This window comes from Lates calcarifer, linkage group LG24, assembly GCF_001640805.2.
Source record: "Lates calcarifer isolate ASB-BC8 linkage group LG24, TLL_Latcal_v3, whole genome shotgun sequence".
In the NCBI taxonomy this organism is placed as follows: Eukaryota; Metazoa; Chordata; class Actinopteri; family Centropomidae; genus Lates; species Lates calcarifer.
The window spans coordinates 14,495,144-14,507,846 of NC_066856.1; the positions used below are offsets into that span (position 1 = coordinate 14,495,144).

Sequence of the window (12,703 nt, forward strand, 5' to 3'; positions counted from 1 at the left end):
AATATTAATAAACTCCTATATTCCCATGTTGTTTTATGAATGACTCCTGATGGGGGTTTGAAAGGGACAAAAACATGAATACAGGAAAGTTTATCGTTAACACAACAGCAGCAGCTTGTCTCAAAACAGAATAATCAGTTACTAAAATCTCAGCATTATGTGTGCCATGCAATTGTGTTGCCAGCTCCAGCCTTGTCCTGAAGGAGCCGTCTGTTACAGCGCAGCGCACATTGTGTCCTGGCCGCTAAACGCATGGGCGCAGAAAAATCTTTTTCACACTTGCAGGGAAACGCATGCGCATAGAGGAAACCAACTGGTTTGTGTCAAGTCGAGGCAGACGGATGTGATCGAGCCAAAAAAAAAAAAAAATCACCTGTATTCTGGCATTCATGGTGACACAGTGAGTACACGTTTATATTTGGGGGGTTTTCAGCAGCGTAGGCCTTTAGAAATCATTAGAAATCCTCGTGTTTGTGCGTCTTTTTGAGGAGAATAAGGCGGATCATTCAGGATCCAGTGAGGCTGGAGCGTCTTTATGTGGATGCTCCAGCAACCAGAAATATTAGGATTCATACTGGACCATTCCTGCATATTGTGATCTGCATTAAAATGGTATAACTCGTTGATAAAACCAGTGTAAATATTTGCAGATCTGCTGCTTTTCTGCGTTGAAAGAATAAAAAGAAATCATCTGTGAATTATCAGCTTTCCCGATCAAATAATTTCATTGTGTTTCTATAAATGGCTGCGTTCTGGCTGCTTTGGGGGGTAATTGCATTTCATGAATCGACCATCAATGTGTGTGTGTGTGTGTGTGTGTATCCTCCGGAGGATGCGACTGATGGATGCGATTGCTGCGGTCCAAGAGTAACGCCTTGTCGCTATCATTGCCGCTCATCCCTTCATAGAGAGGGAAAGGAGGAGAGAGGTGGTGGTGGTGGTGAAGGAGGAGGGTTATTGCTCATCACAATTTTGGTTTTGTTACATTCAGCATGATCCAACAAACCGGTAGGATATATATATATATTTTTTGCCATTTGGTGGTTCCTCGAGCTGTTTGCATTGGGATATCTGAACCTAAACGAGCGACACTTCTGTTTTCTTGTTTAAAAAATGAGGAAAATGTCGATTATTTGAGGTTGCATTTGCACAGAAGTTGACCCCCAACGCGTCATGATCATGAAGTGGTCGTGCATTCCGCAAGACACGGCTTCCATCGCTTCAGATAGTGTACATTTTTAGGAAAGAATCCAAATAATTTGCAGGATTTCAGGGTAAGATTGCCTGAGGTTTTATTGCTTTATCAGCCAAGTTGAATTATTTTTTCTCTAAGGAAGATTCAGGCCTCTCTGGATCTGCACGCCTCCTGTCAGATCTTTAATCTCGTGTGATTTCTTGGACTGTGATGTGATGTGTGTGTGCGTTTGTGTGTGATGCTCCAGCTTAATGCGGTAATAATCTTCCCAGTTTAAAAAAAAGCCTCCCCTCCCCTTCCCTCCACGAGCACGGGCTCTCAACTGTGGTCTCTCCCTTTTCGCAGTCCATGGGCTCGGAGCGGGTGGAGATGCGTAAGAGACAGATGCAGGTTCATCAGGAAGCAGCTGCCAGTGTCCTCCAAGCGCGCCACAGAATGGGAAACACCCCCACCAACGCCTCAAACGCCTGCTGCTTCTGCTGGTGCTGCTGCTGTAGCTGCTCCTGGTAATAACGCTGCACTTGCTTCTCTGACACACCCACCCACACACACACATGCCAGGGCTGGAGATGGGGGAGATGTGGTCCAAGGCACAGGGAGGGGGAGGAAGGCGGAGGGGCAACTAAGGGCCCATTAACTGTATTCTGTGTAGCTCAGTAAATACCTATCTTCCTCCACACTGTGATTTACTGACTGATTACTGGACACATTCAGGGTTGAAATGATGGTTTTGGGATGCTAATTTCCATCCGTCCATTATCTATACGTGCTTATACTAAGTATTACCCATGCTCTAAACATCTTCAGGAAGCACAAATCCCTCTGCCTCTGATTTATCTCAGTTTACACAGTTGTTGTATCATGTTTCTGAGAAAGTAGCAGCCCTGTTTCAAACCAGAGCTGTGTAAAATAAAGCAAAAAGGCAGTTAGGTCCAAAGTAGGAGTGAAACAGTTGATTGATTAATCGATCAGTCAATACACAGAACATTATTCTGCAGTAATTTGACATCAACGTCATTTTATATGCAAAAATAGCATCGCCCACCTTCTCAAATGTGTATATTTGATTCTTTTATGCATCTATTTCCTGTCACACCTGCATTACTTGTCATTTCAATGATTTTAAGAGCATACTGTGTTATACGTATATTAATCATTACTATGCTAGGTTTGATTTTCTGCATGTGCACTGCAGCTAGCAGCAGTCCGAATCTTACACACATGCTTTGGAAAATGTTGGTACTAAATTTTATCACGTGTGAAAAATTCCACCGCAGTTAAATTGCGCAGAACAAGTATAGCTATTTGAAAGTGAGAGGAATTCTTCAGCAGAAATTTTGTTTTCTCTGGGACACAGATATGTAACACGTCTATATAGCATTATTATTTACTTGTGGCTTATGTGATATGAGACAGCACCATGCATCATTTTATGATGTGAAGACATCACTCATTTGGTCGCTCAGTAGAGGATGCAACTTCCTTTTTGCCTCCATCCTTGCAAACATGCAACAACACTGCAGCTTCACACCATGATCCCAGAAAAACAGGTTCAGAGTGGTCCTGTGACCCGCGCTGGATCTCATTGGATGGAGGCCTCAGGAGTCTTAATCTGTTTTGGAATTATCAGCCGTTTACTTGAGCTTCCTCTGAGCACAGCCAAACCCGTTGTGTGCAGAACACGGCCATGTTAATTCACCCCACCGGGGATGAGTAATAGGTATTGTCTCTACATCCATGTCAATTCCACCTAATTGTTGCACAGCTACAACAGCCACATTCCCAGATGGGATGGCTCACGGTGGACTCTCACCTGAACCAATTAGTCTACAGCCAGCTGCTACATCAGGTGTTGGGAACATTTTAATTACGCATAGGTGATCCCCACAGGATGAGGTGGACAGTTGACACACTTTACTAAATATGCAAACGCTCCCAGTGGATCATGCTGAATGTACCGTAGGTGTTCTGTTAATTTGAATGTGGAAAAAACAACATATACCTGGGTTATGCTATGCTGAAAACAGAAAATCAATCGTTTTTTAGACTGTAATTGATGCTATGTAACAAAATAAATACTCCTAGGACGTCTTTAATTACATTTTGTGAGAAGAAACATATGGTAGATGGCCAAAAGTATGAGGACAATCAGGGACTCTTACTACATCCTTCAACCACATCCTTCTAAGATTGTCTCATCTGGAGGATTTTTGTTCAACAGAAATATGTATCTTCTTTCATTCTACTTTATGTATTATTTTTAGTAAGAAAAGCTGACATTTAAAGTACTCTAGAGCTATTTTAAATGTTCCACTACAGAATCAAACCTGGTTGTCAAGTTACTTTAAATAGCCACATGATCAAAGCAAAGAAGTTTTCACTGTGTTTTTTTTTCCTTCCAGTTTGACTGTTAGGAGTGAGGATGAGACAATTCAGAGATCCACTTTTGAACACAGGACAGAGGGAACAACTAACTGTGAAGAAAGGTAATAAACATTGTAAATCCTCTAAGGAATATTTCCACAACATTTTTCATAATGTACAGTGTGGTGTCATAAGGAGAATTAAATAGCCGTTGTGAACCTTTGTTTTTAAGCCCGAAGCCCACTCTGGAAGATGCCCGCTCCTGGTCGGTGTCGTTTGAGAAGGTGATGAAAAGTGCGGCAGGTCGCGGCTGCTTCAGGCAGTTCCTGCGGACAGAGTTCAGCGAGGAAAACATGATGTTCTGGCTTGCCTGCGAGGAGCTCAAAAAGGAGACCAACAAGACTGTGGTGGAGGAGAAAGTCCGTCAAATATATGAGGACTTCATCTCTATCCTTTCCCCTAAAGAGGTGAGCTGAACCTGCAAAAATGCCAAACCCACTCTGGTTTCAGCTTCTTAAATGGGGGGATTTTCAGTATTTTAAATATTATTGTACATTTAAACATGGACTATTGGTCAGACAAACCAAGCAGTTGTAAAGACTTAACCAATTTCAGGCCTTGGTATATTGTGATGGATCAACATTAATTCATCATGAAAATACTAATTTATGGCTGCAGAAACTTGTCTACACAATGTAAAAAAAAAATCCCATAATGGTCGTCCAGATCACAATGAGATGTCTTCAAATTACTTTTAAAGGGTCTGACCAGCAGGGCAAAACCCAAAAATGTTTGTTTTTTTTTTTACTCTTCAAGAACAGGTGACATTTCAGGAAATACACTTTTTTAGCTTTCTTGCTCATGGTGAGATGAAAAGATTGATACTACTCTCATGTTTCTGCACCAAAGAAGTATGAAACCAGAGCCAGGGGCTGATTAGCTTAGCCTAGCATAAAGTCTGGAAGCAGAGGAAAGCTAGCAGCTAGCTAGTGCCTCTAAAGCCAAACAGTTCCAGAAAACCACACCTTCACATATTTACCTTTTTAGATTGTGTTTGCATTAAACATACAAAATATAACATGTTGACTAGTGAGCTTTTAGGTGCTTGCAGGTATATTTTTGAACTCTAGAGAGAATCAAATCAAGCTAGCTGTTTCCTGTTTTTATGCTAATCTAAGCTAACAGCAGGCTAACAGTGTTTTAGCTCCAGCCTCATAATTAACAGACAGATGTAACAGTGGTAACTATCTTCTCATCAAATTCAAGGCAAGAAAATGAGAGTGGATTTCAAAAAATGTCAAACTATTTCTGTAATTATACAATATGACAGCATATGACTCACAAACAGCAAGAAACAGTAAATGTTTGGCATTGTTCTTAAAAATAAATAGATGACAATTAAAGAGAGACAACAAATTAAGTTTCTTTTTTGTTTTCACAAACTCACATACCTTCTTTCTGGCGTATTGTGTTAATACTTGTAGGTGTTTTACAGACAAATTGTCTGTAAAAACTGCCTTGAACTAGCTTTTATGCATCTCATCATCTGTGGACACTTCAACATAATGAAACAGCCAAGACTGAGGTATTTTTTGTTTGGGGCTTCAGTAGAAATAGGTCGTCTGCTTTGGTGACCCTTAGAGCCATTGGAATTAGCCATTTACACATTTCAATTTTCTGTCTAATTAATTTCTAATTAATAATTGATTGATTAACTCTCCACATCAGCTCTATGTGATGTGCTTTTATTTAGCTGATCACCACTCTCTGTCTCCTCCAGGTCAGTCTGGATTCTCGCGTTCGAGAGGTGATAAACCGCAACATGCTGGAGCCGACCTCGCACACATTCGACGACGCTCAGCAGCAGATCTACACGCTGATGCAGAGAGACTCGTACCCCCGCTTCATAAACTCGACTGCATACACGGATCTGCTCAAGAGCCTGGAGGAGCCTCCTCCCCCTGAGCCATAGACTCTCCACTGCCACACACTTTAGCTTTTCAAAAATGGCGCATGCGTCCCACCCGAAGGAGTTTTGTGTTTCCTGTTGGAGTCCTGCTATTTAGAGAAAGACAGACAGGGAAATGAACACTACTTAAAACCGGTCTTTATCCAGCTGTAACTGCTGTTTATTTACCCATGATTAGCTTACCAAAATCCTTGGAGCAAACAAGAACAAATGCTAGGTCCAGCATCAGTTACTTGTTCAAAAACATATCTATATTTTTATATATTCCCTAGCGCTTGACATTGCACTTTTCTACCTTGTTTAATGAGGGAAAGCATGTATCTGTGAGCACTGCATTTGTATTTAGGTATATTGTGAGCCTTAATGCATATCCAGTTCTTGTAGAAACTAGTAGTTATTTAACAGTAACTTAAGAAGAAGGAAAGTGCCTTGGAATAAGATCTTCTACAATAGCACCTTTGGTCTAACATGAATGGTGCGACAATGACTTCATATGTTGGTGCTTTCAGCTCTTCTCAAAGATAAAAACGTTTTTACATCTCAGTGAGCTGATACCCGAAAAATAGATCTTGTCTGTGTGTTTCAATACTGTGATATTAGTCATAACTATATTTAATTTAAACAGAACAGGGAAAAATAAAACTGAACACATGACCATGACCACTGATATATTTGTGTATTTAAAAAGATATTTGTGTGAAATAGCTATTTGAATTCTCACAAATTAAATAAAGCACAATCGTATGTTGTTTTTGCTGTCGTGTGTTGTGAACATTCACAAAATATTCAATACTTTCTCATGGTAAAATAAGCTGCTCTAATATACTTTTAATGTGATATGTGCTTTGTTTGCTAGGCCTTTTTTTTTTAGATTCATTGTTCTGTGATGTCAAATAACCTGAAAAATACCAATCACATGTTATGAAAAGCCCAAGTTAGTGACTTTAAATTGGTTGTTTGATTTGACGACAAATCCAAAACTCAAACAATATCCAATTTACAATAACTTAAAACACAGAAAATCAGGAAATCCTCAAATCTGAGATGGTAGAAGCCACAAATGTTTGGCATTTTCGCTTGATAAATGCCTTAATTAATCGACTAATGGACTAATTTCAGTGCTACTACAAATAGACTACATTAATTAAAAAAATTTAACAACAGGCCATTTATTGTAAGGTAGTAAGTATTAAACCATAAAGTATAGCCCTAGTTATTCCAATACATACGTTTCCTGGTAATGGCTTGTCTCAATGGCGAATAGCTTTACAATCAAGCAACTAATGTTACTCTACTGTAACACTGAGGATCATGTGTGGCTCCAGGTCAGGATGCAGCATCGTTCCACTCATGCCTCTCCTGGGCTAACGTGTGGCAACCTCAGTCCTGTCTGGCTCTATGAGTTAGCAGCGTGGTTTTATTGTCAAGTAAGTCAGTGGTTCCTCGAGTCCACGGAGTCGCCCTGGAGTCGGTCCCAGAGGACTCTAATGGTGCTGTGCGGTCGTACGGATACTCCCGGGTTCATTCGTCACTGATGGCAGGAAGCTGCTTCTCTATGAACCGTTTGATATCCACCATTTCCTGCAGAGACATAAACGAAAACAAAAAAATGTATAATACAGAACGCAACCAGAAATCCAGTGTCAAAATGTGACTTTTTCCCACACTGACCTCTGGACAGGCGCTGTGAGGTAGGCCCCGGTACGACTTGAAGGTGATGTTGGCAGGATTAATGAGACCTTTCATCTTCTCTGCTGTCTGGCTGCCAAATATAAAGGGGACCAGGGGGTCTGCATCACCGTGGCATTGTAGGACATGCATGTCCTTGTTAGCACTGTTGGCAGCGGCCTGAGAATAGAAGAGATTAGGATTATTCATATTATCCGATTACGGCAGATTATGACTTGGCTATGGGATATCCCTAAACCTTAATTCAATAAAAAGAAGAGTTTGTTATGAAATTTGGGCAATTAGAAGATTGTGAAAGTTTTTTTTTTTTTTTTTACCTGGGGGAAGGAGTTGCGGAGGGGAAGCCAGCAGCTCAGAGCAACCACTCCAGCAAGTTTCTGCTGAGTTGTCAAAGCTGTGTAGAGAGACAACGCTCCCCCCTGGAAAAATACAAACACAACACAACAACTCTCTTTAGCTTATCATCAAAAGAGACATAAAAAATTCATAAGACTGGAGATTTCAGGTGCCTATCGCATGCCAAAAGCAGCCCCAACGGTTCTTCTCTAAAATTAATGTGAGATTTGTCTGCTTGCATGTGTAATTAAATGTTGACATGCAGGTTACTTCAGTGCAGTGTTGTAGACCACTGTGTGTGTTGCTGCAGAGCTGGAGCTGCACAAAGAGACACTGCCAACTGATGCGTTGACCTTGTGGTCGATACTGAAAGGAACAGCTCAGGGGGTTATGTGCCCAACTGTTTCTTGGCCAGGCACAGCAACATTATGGAGTCTCTTCTGGTTGTCTAGCAACTTCAGGGATGCAGGAAATATTCCCTGCATATAACCCACTATGAAATGGTGAAATGCTGTTTTTTTATACCTCTTATACTCACACTATTAAAAAAAATGAAAAATAGTATGTGAATTGGTGAGCTTTGAGGTGCTGGTAGGTTGATTTTGTTACCTTTGGACAGAGCCAGGGTACATGTTTCGCCTTATTTCCAACCTAGGCTAACCAGCTGCTGGCTGTAGCATCATATTTAATGGATAGACATCTTCAGACAATCTTTTTATCTAACCCTCTGCCAGAGAGCAAATCAGCCCTTTTCACAAAATGTCAAACTTCTGCTTGAATCTAAAATGCTATTTCTGCCAACCCTTGTAATTCTACTCATTAAATTATGTTTAATTCCTGTGCTTTACTATAAATAACTTAAGAGTTGTGGACTTATCCTGCCCACATCTTTGTATAACCTGCTAATTTTTGTGCTTCCTAGTAATTGAAAATAAAACCTCAACAATTTTGTATTACAAGTTATTGTAATATTAGACTTGTAAATCATCACACTCAGAATTACGTGTAAGTATAATACACTATAATCCATTCAAAATTTTAGTTACATCACTCCAAAGGAGAAGTGCAATAATAAATCTGTGCTTCATAGCATTTAATAAATGTGCAAGTCCTGTTTTTCAAATTTAGATATTTAAATTTTAACATTCTGCCCCTTAAGAAGTGCATTTATGTGTGTGTCTTTGGGATTAGGTTATTCAAATGCATTATGTACATAAGCAGTGAATCACAGTAAAAGCAGGGTTATGTAACACATCATCTGCTTACATGCCACACTTACCTGTGAAAATCCACCCAGGATAATTCTGTGCGAAGGTATTCCATTCTTCACTTCTTGGTCTATCAAGGCTTTAACTGTGGAGAAATTACAAAGACAAACACTTTATGTAACAAAAAAACAACATGCTGCAAATGCCTAACATAAATAAAAAGTTTCAGTAATTTTTATAGACGTACTGTTCTCTGACGCTCTTTTAATACCAGTCTCATCTTCATCTGAGTCTGGGCTCAACCCATAGATGTCAAACCTGTGAATGAGAAAACAAACGCAAGGGTCAGCATGTATGTGACAATCACACAAAGTAGTAAAATATGTAAAAATACTTACCAAGAAGGCATGGACATTCTCATGTTCAAAGACACAGGCATGGTGGGGCTGTAATCATTGGAGAAAAGTAACATCATATTTAACTTAACTGCACAAGACGCATGAATGTTGCTATGACCATAAAAAAGTGTTGACAAGTTTCTTGAAGCCAATTATATTCAAAAATAAGACAGTGTGAATACTTACGCATGTGGACAGATGTATTTCACATGTGGTATCCTGATGCCTGCGAAAGCTTCTGCCCAGCCATGCCTGTCAACATTAAAACACATTAAATACAGTCAGTGGAGGGAGAAGTACTCAGATCTGTTGCGTAAAAGTAGCAATACCACAGTGTAGAAATACTCTGTTGCAAGTAAAATACACTTGAAAAGCCAAAAGCAAAAGTACTCTTGTGATTTTCTTTCCCCCTAAAACAAAGTCCTAAATATCAGTCTTAACCTGTAATAGTCAGTGTACTTGTTGATTATATTTCATTTTATTTTTGCTAACTTGAATCTGCAGAGTAGCTAGAAAATAATGTAAGTGTACGACTGAATACAATCGTTTTGTCTTTGTGAGTGACAGACTAATACTTTGGCAACAGCAATGGAAAAAATGCTTTCATCACATACCCAGTATCACCAAGGCCATGCAGAAATATCACCTGTAAAAAAACAAACACACCTATTTACAGGGGGCAGGGACAAGCGCACACATGTCAGGGTTTGGCAGCTTGTATTGTATGTAACTAAGTAGCTATGACTGGAAGTAACAACTGCTTTTGATCTGAGTGCAAACTAGATGTAAATCCACAGTTTGTCCCAGTGAACTCACCGCCGCAGTGGCTTTCCGGGCAGCAGGCACAATGGCAGGTAAAGGCGCTGACATGTTATTGCCGCACATACAGCGCTGAGGCAGCTGGTATGTAGGGAGAAGTTAGCTAACTGTTAGCTAATAACGATATCCCCCAAATGTCAATCTGTGTCGATCTCAGTCCACCTCTGGCTGTCAAATACGAGACAGCTGAAGGACAAACGTCGACCGAATATGGAGGTCGACGTCCACCAGCCTCGTATTACCGCTGGCAGTCGTGAATTTCTTTTTGGAAGTTGAATTTTGTGCAAAACAATACACCGCCGGATCACACTAACCGCTCGGACGCTACTCGCCAGCTGCACCGACACGCCTCGTTGTCCCGCCCATACCGCTACGTGATTGGCTCTCTTAGGAGGTCCTTCACACATGCAAAGCAGAGATTGGTCCATTGAAATGTCACTGAGCGCCGCTTTAATAACTGTTAAATCCTCAATAATGACAGCAAAGCATGCTTCAGCATCACAATGAGATTATATAACAATACCAGTGTTAAATTACAAAAGAAATATTAAATATGTACTTTAACACATGTCATGAGCTTTGACCCATATTTTTGAAATCTACAGTGTCGTTATTTGGTCTGTTTACCCATTAAATAAGCATTTATATTTGCTATTATGCCTCTATAAAACTAATATTTAATGAAAATCACCAAAAATACTTGGAATCCGACCTAAAATAATTCAACAGTTTATCCAGCTCACTTTGACTGTCGTGCTTTTAATTTCGAAACGTCGTCGAACTGAACAAGAAGTACTTCCGCTCACCTCTGTCACGTGACCTACATGTCCTTGGTTTGGTTATCTTTGACATGTGAGCAGCAGAAACATGTCTTTCCCTAAAAAACCAGGGTGGCAAAGCGCTAGACGTTTTGCAGAGCCTGCCGCGGATATCTTTAGCGAACTTGCGGCCTGAACCAGGAGCCACTAAAAGCGGTAAGGGTTTCATTTTTCATCTGTGTTATAGTTGTTGTTAGCAGCGGGCTGTTGCTAGCGAAGCTAGTTAGCCTGCTATCAAATGTAAGGCAGTGGAGACTGTTGCTAACCCTCTGTCAGTTGTTCTTACAAGATGATGCGTTAGCAAACTAGTAAAGCACCTCGTTACATTTTCTCCGATTTCAGGACAAACAGAGGGGCAGAGGACAACATGGTGGCAACAGAAGTGGCCGAGGACATAAAGGAGAGCGACAGAGAGGCAACCGGCCTCGGCTGGGCTTTGAGGGGGGTCAGACCCCGATTTTATCTGGCTATTCCAAAATATGGCTTTCAATGAAGGACACAGGTAAAAGCTGATGCTAGCCAGTGCAAGTGCTATATTTATATGCACAGTACATACTACAACAATATCCTGCACTATTATGTTCATGCTCTTGTGTAAACATGCTTGTGTGCTCTTCTTCTACAGTCGCCGTCCCCAGTACCAGCCTCTGTCTTTGAAACGACTGCAGTACCTGATCGATCTGGGTCGAGTCGACACAACCCAGCCCATAGACCTGACCCAGCTGGTCAATGCCAGAGGAGTGACAGTCCAGCCTCTGAAGAGGGACTATGGAGTCCAGCTTGTTGATGAGGTAGGAGTTTTGCAGAGTTTTACAAAGATATGCTTAAACAGTTTTTACAATTAAGTAATCTGATTACAGTTTGGATAAAGAACTATTTCGGAGGAGAATGTCACTCTCTGGCTCTTTGATCATCTTGTGCCAGTAGGTGGCACCACATGACAGTGTTGTCCCAGACAGACAGATCAGGCTGCTGTTTGCTAACCCCTGTTTTTTTTCCCCCTGCTCTGCCACAAGTTCACCTTTCATCTGCTTGTTCTGTCCCAGGGCGCTGATATTTTTGCTGCAAAAATCAACATTGAGGTTCAGAGAGCTTCTGAAGGAGCCATAGCTGCTATTGAGAGGAACGGAGGCGTCATCACAACCAGTTTCTATGATCCTATTAGTCTTGGTAATTAAAGAATGACCAGTCAGTGAGCACTCACCTATCTTGAGGCATTTTAATCTCATGCATTTTATATAAAACACTAAAAAATATATTGTCATTTTGCAGGGATTCTCATCAAGCCCATCCCGTTTTTCATGCGTGGGCAGCCTATTCCAAAGCGAATGTTACCAGGAGAGGATATGGTCCCGTACTACAGAGATGCTGAAAGCCGTGGTTACTTGGCAGACCCAGAGAAAATCCAGCAGGCCCGGCTCACCCTGGCACAGAAGTATGGATATATTTTGCCAGACATTTCAAAGGATGAACTGTATCACATGCTTGCCATGAGGAAGGATGTCCGACAGATCTTCTTTGGCCTCTCTCCAGGCTGGGTTGTTAACATGCCAGAGAAGAAGATACTGAAACCCACTGACGAGAAACTGCTTAAATATTACAGCTCATAGGTGTGAGGAGTGAAACTAAATGTTATGTACATTATCTCAATATCAAAAATCAGGAAAATACTGAGTCCATGTTTCCATTTTATATTGAAAAATATGTCAATAAACTGCATTCTGTGTATTAAACTATCTTGAAAACTACATCTCTCTTTATATTGGTGTTTAAGTCCTCTATAGTGTCGTATCTCTATTATTTTGAGCGGCTAACGTCTGACCACCTCGTGTTGAAGCACAACCGGCCTATGCTGCATGATGGAAGGAACGTGAACTGTAACAGGTGAGGGGGAAATAAGGAAAATA

At 40.8% G+C, this 12,703-nt stretch overlaps 3 protein-coding genes across 3 annotated transcripts; 2 read left to right on the plus strand and 1 right to left on the minus strand.

Moving 5' to 3' along the window:
- The first annotated feature begins 237 nt into the window (after positions 1-237).
- Positions 238-6,277, plus strand: LOC108895012 (regulator of G-protein signaling 20). The gene is made up of 5 exons (XM_018693664.2): positions 238-400; positions 1,541-1,701; positions 3,598-3,681; positions 3,792-4,026; positions 5,340-6,277. The coding sequence occupies exons 2-5, from the start codon at positions 1,544-1,546 to the stop codon at positions 5,529-5,531; spliced, it is 669 nt and encodes a 222-aa protein (XP_018549180.2). The 5' UTR covers positions 238-400; positions 1,541-1,543; the 3' UTR covers positions 5,532-6,277.
- On the minus strand, positions 6,184-10,338 carry lypla1 (lysophospholipase 1). Its single transcript, XM_018693665.2, has 9 exons — positions 9,976-10,338; positions 9,774-9,805; positions 9,346-9,411; positions 9,160-9,207; positions 9,009-9,079; positions 8,833-8,906; positions 7,535-7,636; positions 7,200-7,376; positions 6,184-7,109 (listed from the first exon to the last, which is right to left on the minus strand). Exons 1-9 carry the CDS (start codon positions 10,042-10,044, stop codon positions 7,050-7,052), a joined length of 699 nt encoding a protein of 232 aa, XP_018549181.1. The 5' UTR covers positions 10,045-10,338; the 3' UTR covers positions 6,184-7,049.
- A 492-nt stretch (positions 10,339-10,830) lies between these two features.
- Positions 10,831-12,544, plus strand: mrpl15 (mitochondrial ribosomal protein L15). The gene is given in 8 exon segments (XM_018693634.2): positions 10,831-10,866; positions 10,868-10,951; positions 11,139-11,252; positions 11,254-11,280; positions 11,282-11,298; positions 11,422-11,587; positions 11,843-11,966; positions 12,069-12,544. Coding segments are annotated over 8 exon segments (891 nt in total). The 5' UTR covers positions 10,831-10,845; the 3' UTR covers positions 12,407-12,544.
- The last annotated feature ends 159 nt before the right edge of the window (positions 12,545-12,703 follow it).

Coding starts and splice junctions, on each gene's coding strand:
- LOC108895012 (XM_018693664.2), top strand. CDS start 1,544: ATGGGCTCGGAGCGGGTGGAGATGCGTAAGAGACAGATGCAGGTTCAT. Junction 1,702..3,597: donor TGCTGCTGTAGCTGCTCCTG/GTAATAACGCTG, acceptor TTTTCCTTCCAG/TTTGACTGTTAGGAGTGAGG. Junction 3,682..3,791: donor ACAACTAACTGTGAAGAAAG/GTAATAAACATT, acceptor TTTGTTTTTAAG/CCCGAAGCCCACTCTGGAAG.
- lypla1 (XM_018693665.2), bottom strand. CDS start 10,044: ATGTGCGGCAATAACATGTCAGCGCCTTTACCTGCCATTGTGCCTGCT. Junction 9,080..9,159: donor AGAATGTCCATGCCTTCTTG/GTAAGTATTTTT, acceptor TCTCATTCACAG/GTTTGACATCTATGGGTTGA. Junction 7,637..8,832: donor TCCTGGGTGGATTTTCACAG/GTAAGTGTGGCA, acceptor GTATTTTTCCAG/GGGGGAGCGTTGTCTCTCTA.